At 48.4% G+C, this 20,442-nt stretch overlaps 1 protein-coding gene across 4 annotated transcripts; it reads left to right on the forward strand.

Annotated features, from left to right (window-relative positions):
• Positions 1 to 237: 237 nt before the first annotated feature.
• Positions 238 to 16,380, forward strand: RS1 (retinoschisin 1). 4 transcript variants are annotated; one of them, XM_065072122.1, is made up of 7 exons: positions 238 to 321; positions 671 to 771; positions 9,179 to 9,204; positions 9,508 to 9,613; positions 14,452 to 14,593; positions 14,735 to 14,930; positions 16,078 to 16,380. In XM_065072122.1, exons 2-7 carry the CDS (start codon positions 720 to 722, stop codon positions 16,228 to 16,230), a joined length of 675 nt encoding a protein of 224 aa, XP_064928194.1. In that variant the 5' UTR covers positions 238 to 321; positions 671 to 719; the 3' UTR covers positions 16,231 to 16,380. The 4 variants fall into 4 exon arrangements, with proteins under 4 accessions (XP_064928194.1, XP_064928189.1, XP_005512805.3 ...); XM_065072117.1 differs by having other exon boundaries at positions 240 to 321; positions 9,170 to 9,204; XM_005512748.4 differs by lacking the exon at positions 238 to 321 and having other exon boundaries at positions 523 to 771.
• The last annotated feature ends 4,062 nt before the right edge of the window (positions 16,381 to 20,442 follow it).

Below are 20,442 nucleotides of genomic sequence, written 5' to 3' on the forward strand. Positions count from 1 at the left end.
GGAACAGGCGCAAGATCACTGGAGTCACTAGCAGTCTGTTATTTTCTTGACTCTTTCAGTAATTTTAAAATGAAATGTATAACCCTCTTTGATGTAAACTGGTTGAGAGGATACTATAGGTAGAACTGTTAGCAAAGGGAGGTTTACTTTTTTGTTTGAGATTTTTACAGCTCAGCAAGTAAACAACTGAAATGTGCTATTTCTGTTTCATCTACTAATTGCAGTTTTCAGCCCCTTACAATCATGTGACTGAAAGAGCAGTAAGGCCGGGGCAGATTTCTACACACAATCATCATTAGGAAAAGCATTGATTGCTTGGAGGTAAACAGCTAGGGGGGGAGATAATGAATACACGCTACATACAATATTTGCTGCATATATTTTATTAGGCATATATTTTATTAGACATCTGCATTTCTGTGGGGGGTATACGTGGTTTCTAGGTTGGTATGTCCTTGTTTATTTGGACATATGTCTGCACACACAATCAGAGTCACACTCAGTGTCAATACCTCAGTACTTTTTAAAAACTGTTATGCATGACACATCCTCTACGATGGAGCTTGACAGTAATAATTGTGTGGTTGGCTTGATGGTGCTTGTAAAATCATGAGAATGGAGGAGAGTAAGGTGCTTAGGCAATGCTTATGTTAATCTCATGCCTTGCCAGCGAGCCAAGCAGCACGCTAAGGAGCTATTCCCGAAAGAGGAAGGAAAAGATGCAGTTCAAGATGGGAAGTGTCCTGCTGTCTCTTCTTTTCTGGTACAAAGGTATGAACTTTGCCTCCCGGGAGGCGCTTTCAGATGTCCCCCTTTGTATTTCTTCTTTCATCTGTGCTTCTTTCTTCTCCCAGGGTCTGTGGGGTACAGAGCAAGCTTTTCTCTGTGTTTTCATGGAAGCATAATAGTTTGGGGAAAGGCAAAATTGTGGAGGAGATGTGTAATTTATGTACATGAGTGAGCAGTGTTCTTACAGCTCTATGAATATTCAGTAGTAAAACTCTGTTTCACAAAATAATTGCAGTGTAAAAAAATTGCCATATAATTTGTCAAAATATGAGTTTGCAAAGAAAATTGTAGTGCAGCTGAGCCAGTGAGTAAATAATGATGCTGATTTGAAAAATGAGGTACAGTATAACACGAAAGACTGGTCCTTCATTAATCAAAACTCTTGATTAATCAAAACTGAATCATTTTATCTGGCAGCAAGACATTGCTGATGGAGATCTGCCTTTTTTTAAAAGGCTCTTTCAGGTATTGTGGCCTGGAAAAAGACTTCCAAAGGCACTTTAAGAGCAAAAAGCAATCATAAGTCGAGAAAATAGGAAAAGTATTTCTCAGTTTTGTGGCTTTCTCGGATTTACTGTTCAGAAAAGTAGCAATGTTAGCAGCTAAGCAGGAGCTAGAAGATGCCAAAAAATTCAGGGTCACATTCTTCTTCCATTTTAATTAACCCAGCTGTGGAATGAGGAGACAATTTTCTGGATTGTGTTTGAACTTCTGGCTTAATCAAAGCCAATGGCAAAGCTGTTATTATCTTGAACATGGCTGAGTTTGCTCTTCAAAGTGCTGGGTGGTATCTACCAATATTAATGTGTGAACAGAGTATGATCTGTCAGAGTATGGGCCAGATTTATCAGACAATCCAGCTTTTTCCCTGCGGATGTTGAATTGCCAGTGTTTTGCTTTGTCTGTCTTTTTCTGTCCTTCTCTGTTTCCATTGAATGTTTTGGTCTACCAGATTTGATGGACAGAAAAGTGTTCCTCAACTAGCCATGCCTTCATTTTATCCTCTTAGTTTGGCTCTACCCCAGTCTGTCTAATTAATAGGTCTTGATTTTAATCTTCCAGCAAATATTGGTGCATTCTCTTAATATATTATTTGTTCACTCTCATTTGTTTCACATGGGAAGGTTATGGGTGCCTGATCTTCTCAGGAGGCTGTTTTTACCCGGACTCCAGTGTTTTTTCCCAATGTGTGGCGTAACTGCAATTAGTCCTTGGACTGAGTTCATACCTTGCTCTGAATCCCAGACACAGCTTGCTTTTAATAGACACCCACACATCAGGATATTTTTGGAGAGCCTGCAGTGAAAATTTACTTGCAGGATCACTTTCTAGGCATCACTCCTTTGGTATTTATTTTCTTAATTTACAGTTTTCTTACTTTACTGGTTTTCTCTGCTTCATGATCCAAGTGTCCTCTTCTGGATAAAGAGTGAGCAGCGACTCTTTGCCCAGGTGCCCCTCACACTCCTGCCTCTCCCACCATGGAGAAGGTGCCGCCAGGTCAGTCCTCCGAGCCACGTGATGCCACGATAAGCTCCTTACACCTTATATTCTCCATCAGCAAAAGTGGCTTAGAGCAGCACCCGCAGCCCCTGCGCCTCGGCTGAGCTCCTGTGTGCTGGGGACACCTCGGTGACAGCAGCAGCAGCATATGGTGCCACAGGCAGGCTCCTGCCACCAGAGCCGCAGCAGCTGTCGGGCCCCTCCATACGGTGAGGGGGAGCACCCCGAGCCCCGGATTGACGTGAATATGCTTTTAGCACATTGAATGTGAGGTGCCTGCGCCACCTCATTCCATCCGTGCTCGCTATACGTCGAGGAATAAGCAGAGCTCAGCAGTTTAAAAGAGTGGATTTCTTTTTCCCCCCTCTGTTTTTGCAGCTTTGAAAAAAAAAATAACACCAACAACAAATAAACAAAAAAAAACAACAAAAACCACAAACAAAAAACGGCCAAACAAAACAAAAACAACCCCCTCCCCCACCACTAAAATCAAAGGCCCAAACCCGCCTTCAGATCACAGTAAATAACATCTTTAGTGTCGCCCTTTGGCACTGTGGATACATCTATTGAAATTACTATGCAGGCAATGTTCTGCATGGCTCTGAGCAGGAAGGAACAAACATGTCAATAAGATCAGAAGCTGCCAAAAATTTTCAAAGGAGCACTTTGGAAAAAAAAATTAATTACATGTCTCTTGAGAAGAAAAGGGGAAAAGGTTGATATTTTTTCAAATATTTTCACAACATAAAAAAAATTTGTAGAAACATTATGGAGACAGCAGGTATAAAAGAGAAATGAGCATGAATTAAATAGGTATAATTGCCATTATTTAAAGTTATTTTAAAATGGTTTTTATCACTTTCAGATAAATAGTGGTAAGTATTAAATGAGACACAGTACAAATGAATAAAACCAGAAACTAAATAAAAAGCATTAAAGAAAATTAAATGGAAATGAAGATAATAAAGCTGTGATAAGTCCCCACAAAATGAATGAGGGAAACAGCAGCCGTGTTAAAGCGTAAGAGAGGAGCTCAACGTGAAGCACGAGCCCTTTTTCCCTCTGCAGGCCGATGCTGATGCTGGTCCTCCTGCCTTCTATCTCTGGCTCTGACCCGGCCTGTCATTCGTCAGCAAAGATGAGTCCTAGCAGGCTGATGTGTGCTGAGGTGCTGGTGCCACAGCCATAACATCATCTGCAGGGGCAACAGGCTGAGCATTTGGCCCAGGGTGGCTTCAGGTGGTGAAAGGCTTTGGATGAACACGCTGCATTCACTAGGCCAGCCTGGCTCCTAAAATCTTTTGGTGGATATATGCCCTGGGGGTCTCTGCCTGCCAGCATAGCTCCCAAGGACCAGTTAAATCCCGTGCTTTTTAGAAATAAAGGCACTGTTTGCACTGCACAACAGGCTCTGTCCCTGCAGAGCCTGCTTAGCGTGGCCACGGAAAAAGCCCTGGGGGAAAAACAACAAAAGCAACCATGAAGTGACAGGGTGAGGGGGCTAAGCTGGCTGAGGGGACCTGGGGACAGGCTGTGGCTGCAGCACGGGTCATAGAATCATAGAATCACAGAATAGTTTGGGTTGGAAGGGACCTTCAAAGCTCATCTAGTCCAACCCCCTGCAATGAGCAGTGACATCTTCAACTAGATCAGGTTGCCCAGAGCCCTGTCCAGCCTGGCCTGGAATGTCTCCAGGGATGGGGCATCTACCACCTCTCTGGGCAACCTGTTCCCTGTGGCTGTTGCCACTGACACAGGGGCAAGGAGAAATGGGGAAAATGCTATGTGTGATGCTGGTCAGGAACACACAGCTTCCCCCAATGCACCTTGCTGCCGAGGTTGGTGCAGGCTGATGTGAGTCACCTCACTCGCCTGGCACGATTTCCAGGGCTGGGATGTAAAAATAGCCTGGGTTAATAACATAGCAACCCACAAACCGGCACTCGATGGGCTCAGAGGTACCGCAATGCTTTTTTCAGTGTCTCAGCCTTCTGTGTTGCTTTCATGCCTCCTCACCTAGCTCTGCCTCCTGATGCTCTCTAATGTACCATTCAAGGAAAACATGGACTTACAACAGTGTGCTTTTTAGAAAAAGTGATAAAACCAGCGTCATTTGTTCCAATCACCCCTTTCATTTCTGTGACATCTTTTCTGGCGTTCGAGTCACATTTTTTTCAGCTGTTTTCCTTTCCCCTGCCCCATGGCCCACCGGTGCAGAAGGGAAGCAGGGAAGTACTGAGAAAAGTGGAGAGAATATAGTTTTGCTCATCTCTCTGAGCTGTGTTAAACTGAGATGCTGCTTACAGAGATTAGAGGCAAAATTAGCTATTTTCCAGCTGAAGCTTCTAGGCAACCTAAATGGTAAAGTCAATAATAAACAAAGTTATTAACATTTTCCACATACTTTGCCTGCAATGGCCAGGTTTATGTGAACTTATTCAAGTAAACTGAGTGACTGACATTTGTTCTGTGTTTTATTTCTCTGTTTTATTTTATAATGTGCTTTCTCATGCTTGTACATCTGTCAGTAATTCTAGCCACACCAAATAAAAAGATAGCTTGCTGTTGAGGCTCTGTGGTCAGGGTATTCAATATGATTTCTCAGAGCTGACCTTATTGAAATGTGCTCAGCCTTTAGCAGTGGTACTTCTGCCCACACTTACCTTTCTCCCTTCTTTCTCTTGTTTAACGATGTTATTAATGACCAGAAACTTTCTGAGACATACAGTTACCTGTTCCTGTCATTAAAATGCCAGCAACTGAGCCTTGCTGCCCCTTGCCCCTTCCTTTCCCCAGGTAGCCCAACGTTGCGGCTGCTGGTTTATCCCACCTGTACCTCAGGAAGCTCATGTTCTCCACATCCCAGGACTGCCCCTGCCAGCTTTTTTCCTTCTCTGCCAACCCTGGGACAGTCCCTGAGGTTCCTCTCCTCTCCATCCTGCCCAGTGGTTGGTACCGAGAGGGACCACCCTGGGGTCTGTGCTTCAGCCCAGCTGCACCAGGATGGGAGCTTCAGCACAAAATTATCCTCTGGTGCTTGCTCAGCCCCTGATCCCCAGATCCTGCACTACAGGGTGGCATTTTTGCACGGCACTGTACTGGACACGTCAGGCTGTAGGGAGGGGTGGAGGGACAGGAAAGGCGCACGCTCTATCTCCCTGCCTCTCACAAACACTCACAGATAGTAATTTATTTCACTGAACTGATGGTTTGCTGAATGTCCTGGGGCACTACGGGGACTGTAAATAGGGCTCTTTCCTTTTTAATGGTTTGGGGTTTTTTTTCAGTCCTGTGCTTTTAACACAACAGCCCCTGGGCAGCAGTGCAGGGCTTGTGACTCTCCCCACCAATTGCAGCAATTCGTTCTGTCTGACCTACAATTACCAATTATCTTTGTAACCTTCCTTGAAGGCAAACATGCTCACTATAAAAGCATGCTGCCCATCACATTTTTAGACTATTGGCAGCCAGCTTTCCTCTTCATTTCCTTTGTAGGACAGGGGCCATCGCAGCTGTAAACACACCAATATATCAATTACTACTTTTTCCGGCCAACTGCAGGCAAGGACATATTTTTCTCTCCTTTTCTCTCCTAACACCAGAGGTTATCAGGCCACACTGCCCAGGTGAGACATTTGGTCCATCTGCAGCTGCTATGCTTACCCCATGCCAAACCTGCTGCTCCCCTGTGCCGCAGGCTGTGCTGGATGGCCAAGCCGCTCATGGGAGTAAGCTCTGAGCAGTTAACCTCTTTTAGCTCAAAAAGGCAAAACTGACCTCCTACTTGAGATGTTTAAACCAGTGACTCATGTTGTGACATGTGGAGGCCACGAGCCCAGCAGGGACAGCTAGAGAGGTGGCACGCCAGCATCCCTGCCCTGGCACTGCTTTTGCACCATGGTGTATCTCATGCCAACCAATAACACATTCCATTGAAAAAAGGGGTTTTGTGCTTGAATGTCACACCCTTGCTTGATTTGCAGTAGTGTCCCCTGGGTGACAAGCTTAAAAACCCTAAAAGCTGCTCTTGTAGCCCAGGAGAAGGCTGGGGTGGCCAGGGCAGGAGGGTTTATTCATGGGGGTTGAGTAGGTGCTACCATACACCCATCTACCTGAAAAGGCCAGGTTGGATGGGTCCTTGAGCAACCTGGTCTAGTGGAATGTGACCCTGCCCATGGCAGGGGACTTAAAAGTAGGTGATCTTTAAGGTCTCTTCTAACCCAAATAATTCTTTGATTCTGTGAAAACTATTTTTTTTTTTCCGTTGTTTTGCTCACAGCCGTTGGGTTTCCAGCCGCATCTGTCAGTGAGGTGCCAAATTTTGATCTTGGCTCTCAAATACCTGGGCAAGGACTCAGAAGGCCCGCTGAAAGGGCTCAGTGTGACCCAAAGCAATACCCCTACATCACCCTGGTAATTCACATCCCCTTTCCCCACCACAGCACATAGTGCACAAGAGTAGGTTTCACCACAATAGAGTCTTCCTCATGCTGGGCCAAAGTACCTGGTGCACATATACTTGAATATTTTATCCCTGTACAAAGTACATTCATTTGCTAGATTGTTTACCAGGTTTTCTCTGTAGCTGTAAAGGTACCTTGAGTGCTGCAGGAGATCCAAGGCAAGTATTTAGGCAGAGAGGTGCAGGCATCTTTGCTTTCACCTCTGCATGGCTCCACTCACACACCTGGTTATTGCCAGGCCAAAGTGCATTTAACCACTGTAAGGCAAACTGGAAACAACTCACAAAAATCAGTCTGCTAAAGATGATGAAAAAGAAGTTAAGAAACACGTAGGAAGTGCACATGTCTACATGAAACTTGAATGCCTGCAGTGTAGGAGCAGAGGCTGCTGCCCCACGATCAGCAGTGGGGATGCACAGCAGGAGTCTGCTAGCTAGGGAGCCAGGCTCCCAAATCCCAGGGTAACAAAGCTGTGCCTTGCCCCTCTTGCTGCTGGATCAGGACACCCGTCCTGCTGGGGAAGACCACTGTGGCATGGGCTGGAGGCACTGCAGGGGCACCTGCCAGCCTGGCTCCCATGCCACCGGTGCCAGTGCTGCTCCAGTGTCAGCATCCAAGAGAGAACCAAGCAGGTGGGGGAGGCACTGCATTGCTTCTGTTGCAAAGGTGGTCCAGTTTTGATAGGTGATAAAGTCCTGGTTTGTATCGTCTTGATCTGACGACAAGCAGCCTTAATTTAAACCACCCTCACGCTGGCTTATGTTGACCTGCTTTGCCACTTGTGTCACAGCACAGAGGTGGCAATGTGTGGCATGGCCTTGGCTTGTACTTCCACCTTGGTTTTGTTGTTGCACCATGGAGTCAGGGGGCTGGGTAATATCTGTGCTGGGAAAGGTGGAGCCAGCCCAGGTCTGGAGATTTGAACCCAGGTTTTCCTGGTGAGCTCGATGAGGTCTGGGTACCTCCCTACCTCCCTCTTCAGCCTGACTAGAAGTCGTATCTTTATGTTGTAGATGGACATTTACTTCTGCCAGGGCTGATGCTTTGGGTTAATGTGGCAAGTTCCTGATCAGAAATGCTGCCCAGGGATGTTGAAGCAAAGGAGATGATCTCTGCATTAAAGAAAGGATTTTAAAAAATTATCATTTTGTTCTTTGCTGGGGTCTTTCTTTCAGACTCTTGATACATTCGGGCTCAGTGTCACACACAAGGAGCAGTTGCATTTTGGTAATAAAGAGAGCTTTGTTATATAATTTATATTTCAGCTGATTATAATTGCACAGTGTTTGTGAGTCTTTTGAGATGCAACTTGCTATAGGAATGCAAGATGTAAATTCCCAGCCTTAGCTGGAGCTTCCTAGGCTCAGCAAACTGACAGTGTATGAATGAATAAATCATAACTAGATTTCAGTGAATAATTCAGAGTCTAATTCATTTGGTGAAAAGATCCTCTTTTCTTATTCAGAAAATCTGTTTTTGGAGATGGCGGGTTTCTGCTGTATGCAAGCTTTTACCTGCTCAATAGCTTGATCATTAGTGGCTTGCAGATTCACTACCAGTATTCAAGACATGATGTTTGACATTCAAATTGTGTTGAAGAGTCACCAGCTCTTTTAAAAATTGTTTTATTTTCATAGTTGTCTGGGCACTAGTCTGCCAGTCCAAATGCTATTAATGTAGTCTGCTTTGGACTTTACTGGGAAGCTGGAGAGCCCTTTCAGCAAAGGGCTCATAAAAAAGCCATTGCTCAGTGATGGGTAGGAGATAAAACAGGTCAGATGTTACAAAAATAGCAGCTTTTCCTCTACAGCCACAACAGCTGATTTTCTCTAAGAAAGAAAAAAATGGGGAGTCTCCTTTGAAAGATGGATTGGGAAGAACTATTTACATTTTGTTTTGCTCTGTGCTGTCCAGATGAAGTTATTTCAGGCCAGGGACCTCTCAGGGTGTCCCATCTCCTTTGAAGGCACCAGGGATTTGTGGTGGTGTCAGGCTGGGATTTCACCCTTGGGGATCAGCAGCTCATGGTTTTTAAGGGCAAAGTGGGAAAGGGAAACTGTTGGATGGAAAGGTGGCAAAAAGGGAGAGCAGTGAAATTAGCTGTACAGTAGAGGCTGAAGGGGCCAGCATGGGTTTCTCCTCAGGATTTTTCAGGCATATCTGATCAGAAAGAGGAGATGCCAAAGCCACAGAAAACACAGTAGGGGAGTAGCACAACATGGGCACACACAGTGCCCTGTACCTGCCCACATCTTCTTGCTTTTCCCTGCAATCAGCTTGGGAAAATGCTGTAGATTTGTCAGGTTTTCCTCAATTTATTTTTCCCCCACTCAGGAATAAGTGTTCATTGCATTTCCTGACATTTGGTTGCAGCATCTGTGTTTCTGATCTCTCTCTTCTTTCCTCCATGCCAGCTGTCCCAGCTGCACTGGCCCTCTCCCCAGGAGAGGTAAGTCTGTCTGGCTGGTTTGGCTGTTGGGTAAATGCTGGGGGTCTGGCACTGCCCAGCTGTGGTGCCTCAGGGCAGAAGGAGGGATGGCACCTGGGCCTTGGAGCACAGATAGGTGCTCTGATCCCTGAATTTAAGGGTGGGGGCGAGTCATCCCATGTTTCATGCAGGGCTGGCATGAAGAAAGGGGCTCAGAGAAGTTGCAGCAGCCCAGGTGGGCATGAGTGTCTGTCTAAGCTTCACTACTCACATTTTGTCTCTTGTCACTATTGATTTATTATTGTTTTTTCCCTTTCCCTTTAGGATGAGAGATTGGAGCTGTGGCACAGCAAGGCTTGCAAATGCGATTGCCAAGGAGGTCCTAACTCAGTGTGGTCCAGTAGGACGAACAGCTTAGAGTGCATGCCAGGTAATGGACCAGTGTGTGTTTAACCATGTTTGCCTGGTGACCTTCAGCAGCTTCTCCCATTGTGTCCTGCATTGCAGAGGTAGCACATCATGGTGGGGCCGGGGGAGCCGTACCGGTGGGAGATGCAGGGTGACCCTTCACCATCGGGCAGAGGGGCAGCAGCAGCGGGGGCCATGCTTGGGCCTCGGGAGGTCACCTGGGGTGGCCCAGGGTGGCTGGCACTAGCAGGAGATTTGCTTGCCCTGTTCCTACAGCCCCCAGAAATGGCCTGGGGCATCTACCACCATGTGTAGGATTCGCTGCAGAAAACCTTTCTTGCCATCTAGGCTGATTCCACCTTTCCTGCAGTTCAGACCGTAACATCTTCTCCTCTCCCCAGGGATCGAGGAAAAGTTTATTCTTTCTTTGAAACACATTTTTAAACAGTAAAATACTACAATAGTGTTTCCTTTGAGTTTTCTCTGGGCTGCCCTTGCCCACCTCCTTCAGTTGTTCCTTGCAGATCATGTTTTATAGGTTTTCTTATCAAGATCTTCCCTTGTTATTCTCTGCAACTGCCACATTTTCCCTGCCATGTTACTCCAGCAAGGTTTTGTTGGTGCCCAGTTGATCTTCAGGTTTAGCTCATGTGTCCCGCAGGAGCAACACTCTTCTTCAGGCCTCTGTCACATAGACGTTCAGAGGTGGCCACCTCCTCTAGGACTGGAAGTTTAAAGTGATACCTGCCTCATGCCTACTAGCAACCACCTCCTCCCAGCTCCTGCAAGAGGCTGTGCAACACCTTGAGGTGTGTTTTGCTGCCTCTGGTTTCCCGAGAGGAGATACACGGGGGAAACAGTCACCCCAATGTTCAGTGTTTGTCATGGCTGCCCTAAAGGAGGAGGAGGTTAAAAGAATTATAATGGAAAAGCTCTGAGTGGAAATTAGGACAGGCTAGAAAGCAAATAAAAATGTATTTTAACAAGAAAGTATGACGTCATTGGCAGAGCTTGCATGCATACACAAACAGAAATGAGAGAGGAAAAAACCCAGGTGTTTCTATGCTATGCTCATGCTGGACCTGAAGGTTTCCCTCCCATGGCGTGAGGCAACTGACAAGTGCAGAGGCTTTCCAGTCAGCCTTGCGGGGCCATCAGCTTACCCTGAGCTGGCCCTCCATGCACCCTGCTCCTGTGGAGGCCGTATCCACCCAGGGCTTGCCCAGGTTGAGTGTTGCCAACTGGTGTCTTCCCTGCCCAAAGAAACCACAAGGAGAGGATGCATCTGCTGTGCATGGATGGTGTCTTGCTCCCAGGGCAGAGTGGCCCCACATATCCCCAGTAAAGGGTCATGGCTTCTCAGGCCAGTTTCTGCAGCAGGTATCTCCACAGGGCTGCCTGCTGAGGCAGGTATGCAGATGAAGAAGGCATTTGCTGGAGACCGCCCCTGTGATGCAGAAGCAGCACTTATAGAAGATCAGAAATAACGCTTTATATCATTCGTTGTGAGGGTTTCCTCCAGTCTCTTGTGAAAGAAACCCATGTGCACAACCCCAAACAGAGTCTGAGCTGGCATGGCCCTGCCCGAGCTCACTGCTCCCTTTCAAAGGGCTGGCTGCCACAACTCCTTTTTTGTCACAGCATCATCATGAAGCTCATCTGTGATGGGCAGCTCCCTGCAGTCCTTGCATCCTTGTCTGAGTCCCTCTCCATTCAGAAGGTGCCCCCCCTGCACCTGCACATCGCCTACCTGTAACTGTATCCCTTTGCACAGAGATGCAGCAAAGGATATTTTGGACAAATGGAGATTACTGCACACTCCAGGTCGCCACGTAGGATCCTCCTGCTTCCCACAGGTGCAAGTAGCCGCGTCGGCACACTCACGTGCATCACAGAGCCTTATGGCAACACTGGATTGCAGCCGGCCCGGCAGAGATCCCTGACCAACCCCTTGAGAAGTCCTTCTTCTCACAGTGACTCCCTACCAGCACCTACACTTGGCATGCCAGCCTGGTCCTACTGTGTGATTTCATAGAATTATAGAATCATTTTGGTTGGAAGAGACCCTCAGGATCACCAAGTCCAACCATAACCTAACTCTAGCAGTAAACCATGTCCCTAAAAACCTCATCTAAATGCCTTTTAAACCCCTCCAGGGATGGTGACTCCACCACTTCCCTGGGCAGCCTGTTCCAGTGGCTGACAACCCTTTCCATGAAGAATTTTTTCCTTATATCCAATATCCTGGCACAACTTGATGACATTTCCTCTTGTCCCATCACTTGTTACCTGAGAGAAGAGACCAACCCCCTCCATGCTACAACCTCCTTTCAGGGAATTGCAGAGAGCAATCAGGTCTCCCCTCAGCCTCCTTTTCTCCAGGCTGAATAGCCCCAGTTTTCTTGCTGTTTAACCTTAACAGTGTACAATTCTCCATACAAAGCCTTGCTACAGCCCAGTATCAGGTTGCTGTCACTTGCATCAAAAAATCACAAGATCGCAGCATGGTTTGGGTTGGAAGGAACCTTTGAAGATCATCTAGTCCAGCCTCCCTGCCATGGGCAGGGACATCTTTCACTAGATCAGGTTGCTCAAATGCCTCTCCAATGTGACCTTGAAGGCTTCCAATGATGGGCCATCTACAGCTTCTCTGGGAAACCTACCCCAGTGGCTCACCATCCTCATCGTAAAAAAATTCTTATGTCCAATCTAAACCTACCCTTTTTCCATTTAAACTATTGCCCCTTGAAATGGAAGGGAAGGAAAGGAGACGTGGCAGGTTTGGTTGATCCATCCATGACTGTGGGATGTGTGTGAGAGGAGCAGCTCTAGGTTTCTTGTTGAGCTAGGTGTGAGGGGTGCTGTCATTTGTTAGCGTTATGTAGCTGAGTAATGAAGGCATTTTCCTTGACTGATGAAGACTATTCTCCTGAATAATGAATGTTGTCACTGTATCTCCCAGCTGTCTCTGTCCCCAGGGAGTGGGGCTTTGCATTCTCCTTGCCCAGCCCAGCCACGGCCATGTGGCCGGTGTCCCCACTGCCTGGGGACAGTTTCCAGAGCAGCCGTGCTGAGGCATTGTTGCAGAGCTGTCTCTGGCATGGCTGGAGCGGAGCAGCTGCTGCACAAAGTGCTCTCCAGGTCAGCAATAACAGTGTTAAATGGCACAGCCAGTTTGGCCGTGCAGGCACTAGGAATCTATTTCGAGGTTCCCCGCGCATGGTGCACCCGGGCATGCCAGAAGGTGACCTCCTAATTGCATTACGGTTGTGTGTTCTGTGGATTAGTGTTGCTAAAAGTAAAGTTACGTGGTGTTCGAGATAAGCCTGCTGAGTAGTAAACACGCGGGGCCACCTTGGCCTGGCTTCCCTCTTGCACAAGGGGAGCGGGGGTTATAATGTGGTGCTAAAGCATGATGTTTCCATGCCTGGAGAAAGGTGGGATGGCAGCTCTGGCTTTTTGTGGGGAAAAACACAGTCATGAGGTACTGACTGAGCAAGATATGTTAATGAGATATTGATGCATATGATATCAACCTAGTGGACTTCGCTAATGAGACATCGATCACACCACCACAGTGCTGGTGCGTTGCACCGGAGACGCTGTGGTCATGCTGGGCCCTGGGTGCCCACTGATGCTCCCAGTATGTCAGTCATTTTTAACATGAGGCGTCACAGTGGTCAGTCAGGCATGGCTGGTGCAAGGAAACATCTTACCCACATGTGAAGCTGCTCAGAGCTCCGTTTGCTCCTTTATTGATGAAACCCATGAAATTAACTACACTGAACTGGAAAGCGTGACAGAGTTGCCCTTGGGGGCACCTCAGCTGCTCCACAGGCTGCAACATCAGAAGATGCTGCCCATGATATAGATGTTTGCCCAGGCAATTCCCATGTGACACTTGTCATACCCTCTTTATGTGTATCTGGATACGCAGTGAAAACCTGCTTGCATAAAAAATGATCATAACAACAACAACAACAAAGTAGGTCCAGCGAGCATGCAGGAGCTCTGCATGGTGGTGTCACCAAGGGTTCACCTTCCAAAGCACTGTATGGTGACCCACCATGGAAAGTTTTAAAGATGAATGAGTATTTCTGCCCTCAGCAGTTTTGGCAGCCAGCGGGAGTCTTGCTGAACCTCTCACTATTGCAGAAGACAACTGTGAGGTTAGGTTTGGTAGCCTGAAGAAACAAAGGCAAAATCTCACAGGTAGAGCAGTGCCAAGTGTTACACCTTGCTAGAACTGGAGTATCTGTGGATTTCCCACAAGACCATCTCCAGACACAAAGATAATTGTTATAGCAGAAAATGCAGAAGAACTGAGGTTGCTTGTGGGGGGATGATCAGAGCAGGCTCAGCAATTTTGTCACGCAAGCACGGCTGTGAATCACAACAGTGAATGGAGGAGCAAAAGGAGATAAGACCCAGCAAGAGAAGTCATACCAGACATGTCTCAAGGACCAGGCAGAGGCTGACAGCCTGGAGGCTGGATCCAGGTTGATGGATCCAGACTGGATCTGCTTATGTGTGCTTACAAGAAGAAATTCAGACTGAAACATCTGAATAAAACCTTCCCCTTAAAATGCTGCAGGCAGCACAGGTTTAGGAAGATTTGAGGGAGGAAGAAGAGTCAGAAATTCATACAAGAGAAGAGATAAAAATGAAGACCCCATGGCCTCTGGGCAGCAAATACTGCAGGGGTTGTGTTCTGGGTTTAAGAGCATCCCCAGCATCCTGGCGAGGGAGGACAGGGAGCAGCGAATCCACAGAGGGTGTTGGCAAGAAGTGTGCAAACACAGCCAGGACACAAAGTCCCTCGTGGCTTTAAGGCAACATGGTTTTTCCCTTGTTCTGCAGAGTGTCCCTACCACAAGCCCTTGGGCTTCGAGTCCGGTGCCGTCACCCCTGACCAGATAAGCTGCTCCAACCCTGAGCAGTACACGGGCTGGTACTCCTCCTGGACAGCCAACAAGGCCCGCCTCAACGGCCAAGGCTTCGGGTGAGTCCAAAAATGCCTCTCCAAGAGGTCCCATGGGTGTGTGGGTGTGGAGAACAGGGGTCCTGTGGCAGCATGGGGGCAGAAGAGGCCACCCGGGAGGGCAGCGGTGGAGGACATAGCATGGCTGGTGCTGTCCCCCAGGTGTGCCTGGCTCTCCAAGTACCAGGACAACGGGCAGTGGCTGCAGATCGACCTGAAGGAGGTGAAGGTGATCTCGGGGATCCTCACGCAAGGCCGCTGCGACGCCGATGAGTGGATGACCAAGTACAGCGTGCAGTACCGCACCGATGAAAACCTCAACTGGGTTTACTACAAGGACCAGACCGGGAACAACCGGGTCAGTGGACTTTGCGCTTCAGCCACTTGGGGAGGGTGTTGGGGATGGGCACGTTTGGTGACACTAAAGCATTGGATCTCAGTGGGGAGGTGTGTTAAGAGAGGAGTCCTGTGAGAGCAGCAAGGTGGATGGGAACCAGTGCTCGCCCCACATCCAGGAGTAGCACTGGGCATTCGTCCCCCGCTGCAGTGAGAACAAATGCCATGCTGACCAGCCACAGAAGGCTGAAATACGTTTTTTACATTTTGTAGTGACAATGCTGGAGTCCAGACTGAGCTGGTCAGGACGGAGGCATTAGTCAGCATCACAGGAGAAGTGGCACCTCCATGATAAAAATCTCTCTGTTTAGGTAGTACAACCCCACCCACTCCTGGACAATGCAAAATGGGGGCTCTGTCTGTTGTTGTAACTCCAGGGCTATGGCACAATGATGATGCAGAAAATCCCCTAGGACAAAAATCCACAACTGGTTAAGTCACAGCACACTGAAACATTTGCATGCCGTACTTCTTAGTGGTTGGTCTGAAGTGAAAAAATGCACTGGGGAGACCTTACAGTGGTGCCTGTGGTTCCTGTGCAGCCCAGGTGGGCTGGGGGATCCCACAGCTGCTGCCTCCCAGGCATCTTCAGCGTCCATCTGCATGGAAGGCACATATCCCAGCAGGGGAGGCTCTGGTGGCTTTGCTAAAGCAACTGGTTCCTGCAGCCCTGGGAGGATGCTGAGTTTTCCCCAAAAAACAGGTTGTGGCAGCAGGAGATGTGGCAGCATGGCCAAGTGGTGGGGAAGATCTCTGAAATACATTTTTGTCTATATCGATGTGTCTGGGAACTCAGCTCATAAACTGCAAACAGCCACACTGACTTGGTGTGCTTGGTGCCGTGCTGTGGCAGCGTGAATGAGGTAGAACAGGGTGAGATTAAGCCCAGCCTAACCACAAGAAGTGGAAAAGCAATGGTGGGGAAAGTTACATACTCAGAGAACTCAGTCACAGTGACAAACATTTTCTGTGTCTTGATAATTTTGAAGTCTTTTACTTTGGGGGTAGGGAAGAGGGACCCTCCTCCTTCCCAGCTCTGCGCAGGCACCCAAAACTCACAGGGCAGGATTTCCAGCCCCCTAACCATCTGCCCACACCTCTCTCCACAGGTTTTCTATGGCAACTCGGACCGCTCGTCTTCGGTGCAGAACCTGCTGCGGCCGCCCATCGTGGCCCGTTACATCCGCCTCATCCCTCTGGGCTGGCATGTTCGCATAGCCATCCGCATGGAGCTGCTCGAGTGCCTGGGCAAGTGCGGCTGAGCCCCATGCTGGCTCCTGGGCTGGGTGCGTAGGTGTCTGGCTGCGCAGCCACCCCACCTTGCCACTGGCACCTGCTGTGGCCACTATCCTGTGGTGCAAATGCCTGGCCTGCAAAGGGAAGGGCTGTCTGGAATAAAATGTTGCTTCACACCACGCCTGGTGATAAAGCCAAACCTGACCGCAAAGCTGACGGGTGTTTATGAGGCACGCAATGGGGAAGGCAGGAGGGTACGTGGCTGTGGTTTTGATCCTGTGAGATATGGCGCTTCTGGCCCTCCCTGAGAGTTAATCTGGGGAAATCGTCATCATGGTGTGCTGTGGAAGCCAAAGTAAATGCAGATGGGGTCCAAAGGCAGGGCTTGGACTGTCTTGAGGAGGGCAGGTCTGCACTTGATTATTTGGCCCTGAGACCATACAGCCCCTGTTGCCCCACCAGGGCCAGGGAGGGCTCTCACGTCAGGGCAGACATCTCACCCTTCTTTTCCTCATGCTCCTCCTGCCACTCTCTGCCATCCTCTGCCAAATTGGGGCCAGATCTGGCCAGTCCCCAGTACGAGGGCCCCCACCTGTGTCTCACACTGTCAAGTCATGTCATGTCCTCTGTACCAGGTTCCCTCCAGCCTGAGCTGCCATGGCTGTTTTTGGGACAGCGGTCAGTGCCTTGTGCAGTGGGTGACCAAACCCCCTCTGTATCCTCTCTGGTTTTGCACTGACACATCTCGGGGAGCCCAGGGTGGTTGGTCACAGGAACAAGGACTCACTCTCATTAACTACCTTGATCTCCATGGCCCAGTCCCCAGTACCGAGTGCCTGGGGCATGTAGCAGCTCTGATGGTGCACCCATCTCCCTAGGGCAACGGTCCAGGAGCTGTGGCTTATGTCCCTGTCTCTGTCTGGGAGCTGGCACCCAGCACACCCCAGGTAGGATTCATGCCCCCACAGCTCCCATGTGGCAGGGCCAGGGGGGGCTCTGGGACAGCAGCCACTGTCTGGCTTCCCACATGTCTGCAGCAGAAACCTGGCAGGCACTGGAGACCTTTTTCCTATTTTTTAGCAGTCCATGCATAAATCCCCAAAAGTTGCAGCATTGGCACCTGAAGTGTCTCAGTGGAGAGAGGAGAGGCGTGAAGCCGATGGCACCAAGGCGCGGTTTCTGCCTCTCATGCCCTCTTCTTATCCCTGCAATCATTGAGCGGGGCAGGAAACAAGATGTGGCTAAAACCAAATGACATGTGACCAAAAACATCAGAAAAGCCTTTGGATGTCTGTGCAATTCATCACATTTTATTCATTCATGAGAACAGATGTTTCTGCCTTGTTTTTCCCTGTATATAGAGACAAATAATAATTGTCAGGAAAATACGCTGTTCTGGCAAGCCTGAAAGCTTCTGGTCCACTATATAAACAGTAGGAAGTCTACAGAGATGTAGAAAAGACCAAGCCCCATTTGCCGAGATGATTGTTATTGTGTCACCCTCACTTCCTTGCTTTCCCTCATACCCCCAAATGAGTTTTGCCTATCTGCACACTCGTCTAGGAACATGTTTTCTCAATAAGCAAGCAGTGAATCTGTGTGTTTCTCTAATGATAATCAGTCCAGGCAAGCTCTACTGAGAAGCTCCACTGAGCTTGAAGCAAGTCGTGCATGCAGCGCAGGGTAAGAGCCTCTGAGGGGGTACTGCACGTACAACAGCATGGAGACAAGGGCTCTCCACCAGCCATCGTAGCTCTTGCATTAGTAACACCAACACTGAAAGCTGAAGCATTTCCAGGCCCTGGACACAGCTGCCATCACATTAACACACTGCTCTCCCTTCCCTAAAAGCAGCACAGGCAGCTCTGCTGATGTCCTGGCAGATGGTGACTGGAGGGGAAGGAGCCTTGGTGCTGATGTTTTGTTGAATGAGTGAGGAGTGGTGGGGTGGGGCTGAAGAGGTGAAAGGATGGACTGGGCACCAGCTGATGAGTGTCTATAGCACCCCAAAGCAGTTAAGCTTGACTGTAACCACCCAAAGCATTGGCTGTGACTGACCTCTGAAGAGCTCCCATGCAGGGTCTGGGGTTTTGCAACTTGCCTGGTTTTGGAAATGCAGCCTGTGGCAAGGGCCAAGAGTTCCTGTGTAATTTGGAAGGGCTCACAAGCTAAATCCACAGCCTGAATGGATGGACCACACCATTAAACACCAAGGCACCACACTAAGTTACGTGTCTTCACGTGACTGATCCTGCATATAGGATATAATAAAACCTTGGAAGGAGAAAAGACTGTCCAAGTAGAAAGGACCTGTGCTATCACTCTTCCAGCCTCCCAGCTGCAAAGAAGTCACTAGACCCTTTTTCAGATTGAAATGTACAGTGATAAATAAGGTAGAACTAACTGGCATACAGTGTATTTCACAGTTCGTTTGCTTCTTGCCTTGTCCTGTCCTTCGCCTGATTTTCACCTCTCCAGCTTGCACGGGGGAAGGGACCTACTTCTAGCTTTCATCTGCAATGTCAAAATGGTTCCTGCCAAAGCTGGAGTTTTTGTTCTGATCCTGGCTATGCAGCTTGCTTGCTAATTGACCTTTGGAAATTCACTTAACCTCTGCTTCTTATCTAAAAAGAAGTGTGCTGAGAGACTTAATTAATTGCTCCTAAAATGCTTTTAGAATTGCACTTGACTCTGCATAAAGGCAGCATGTTGTAGTAACAGTGCTACTGAAGGCATTATGAAAGTGGGACAGAACTAGGCAACATACAATTACAAAAATACAAAGGTGCTCCTCATAAAGTCTAAGTTTCCTAGCATATCACTGTCGTTTTGATTTACTGGCACAGATGTCTGCAATCACAATTAGCCACAACAGAGCCAGCAACTGAGGCTGCAGGAGGCAATGCAAAGCAGTGCTGGAAACATTTATCTTCTAGGAGTGAAAATCCTGCAGGTATTTACCTGCAGCAGTAGGGACTCCAAGGCATGGCTTTGCAACCACATAAAATGTAGCAGGTTTGAAATAGGAGGCAGGACCAAGAGCCACCTTCAGCTTCCTGACATGAATTTTTAGTCTGGGATGTTTACAAGGAGAAGTAAGGCAACTATACTGAGAAGTCAAACTTGCCTAATCTAAACGATGTAATAAGAGACTGCCTCAGGCCTCCAGAACAGCCACAGCATTTGTAAGTCAATAGTCCCTTTCTCTTAATGGGTACATGCAGGAATTTTCCCTTGATTGCTGTCTGAAAGAAAAACGCCCACAGCCACTCTGCTCTCTGTCCCACGAGGGACCAATGCTGATGACACCAGGACTAGCCTGGTGAGGTGCCCGACCTTTTCAAGGAGGCAGCCACTGCGTTTTCTGGAGCCCCGCAGGGAGTGCAGAAAAGGGCACCAAGCTCCTGGGGTCACTACAAGGAGATCCTTGTAAGAGTTACAGCAAAGAGAGGTTGTAGGAGTAAAGCCGAGTCCCCAGAGAGCAAGGCACCTCGAGGAGATGGGTGTTTCAAGCACATCTGGAGCACAAGTCTGATGAGGAGCAGCTGAGGGAACTGGGGCTGTTCAGCCTGGAGAAAAGGAGGCTGAGGGGAGACCTGATTGCCCTCTGCAACCACCTGAAAGGAGGTTGTAGCATGGAGGGGGTTGGTCTCTTCTCCCAGGTAGCAAGTGACAGGACAAGAGGAAATGGCCTCAGGTTGCACCAGGGGAGGTTTAGATTGGATATTAGGAAAAAATTCTTCACAGAAAGGGTTGTCTGGCACTGGAACAGGCTGCCCAGGAAGTGGTGGAGTCACCATCCCTGGAGGTGTTTAAAAGGTGGTTAGACGAGGTTCTTAGGGACATGGTCTAGCGGCAGTGTTAGGTTAAAGGTTGGACTTGATAATCTTGAGGGTTTCTTCCAACGACACTGATTCTGATTGTGTCTGGGACTCGTGAGATGCTGGTGGATCGTTTGCACTGGTGGAAGTTGAAGCCACTAGCTCAGGCCAGCAGTGTCCCTGTTTGGTAGGTGGCAGGGGCAGCTCAGAGAAGGCACCAGGCAATAGATGTGGCACATCCCAGGGACCAGGCGGCTCTTTCAGAAGGATCTGAATGGACTGCAAGTCCTGGCTTCCAGCAAGTCTGCTGCTGGAGTGCAGTGGGAAATAAGGGAGACTAAGGTAAAGGGGTCAATAGTCCTCAGTTTATTTCCAACTACTCTGAAAAATGAGAGACCAGCAGAGAAATACGTAAAC

The sequence above is a fragment of the Columba livia genome, chromosome 1, assembly GCF_036013475.1.
Source record: "Columba livia isolate bColLiv1 breed racing homer chromosome 1, bColLiv1.pat.W.v2, whole genome shotgun sequence".
Classification (NCBI taxonomy): domain Eukaryota; kingdom Metazoa; phylum Chordata; class Aves; order Columbiformes; family Columbidae; genus Columba; species Columba livia.

What these genes read in the sequence shown, in the direction of transcription:
- RS1 (XM_021279895.2), top strand. Translation starts at nt 642, where the DNA reads ATGCTTATGTTAATCTCATGCCTTGCCAGCGAGCCAAGCAGCACGCTA. An exon ending in TCTTCTTTTCTGGTACAAAG is followed by an intron (nt 772 to 9,169) that starts GTATGAACTTTG and finishes CCTCCATGCCAG; the next exon opens with CTGTCCCAGCTGCACTGGCC. An exon ending in CAGCTTAGAGTGCATGCCAG is followed by an intron (nt 9,614 to 14,451) that starts GTAATGGACCAG and finishes CTTGTTCTGCAG; the next exon opens with AGTGTCCCTACCACAAGCCC.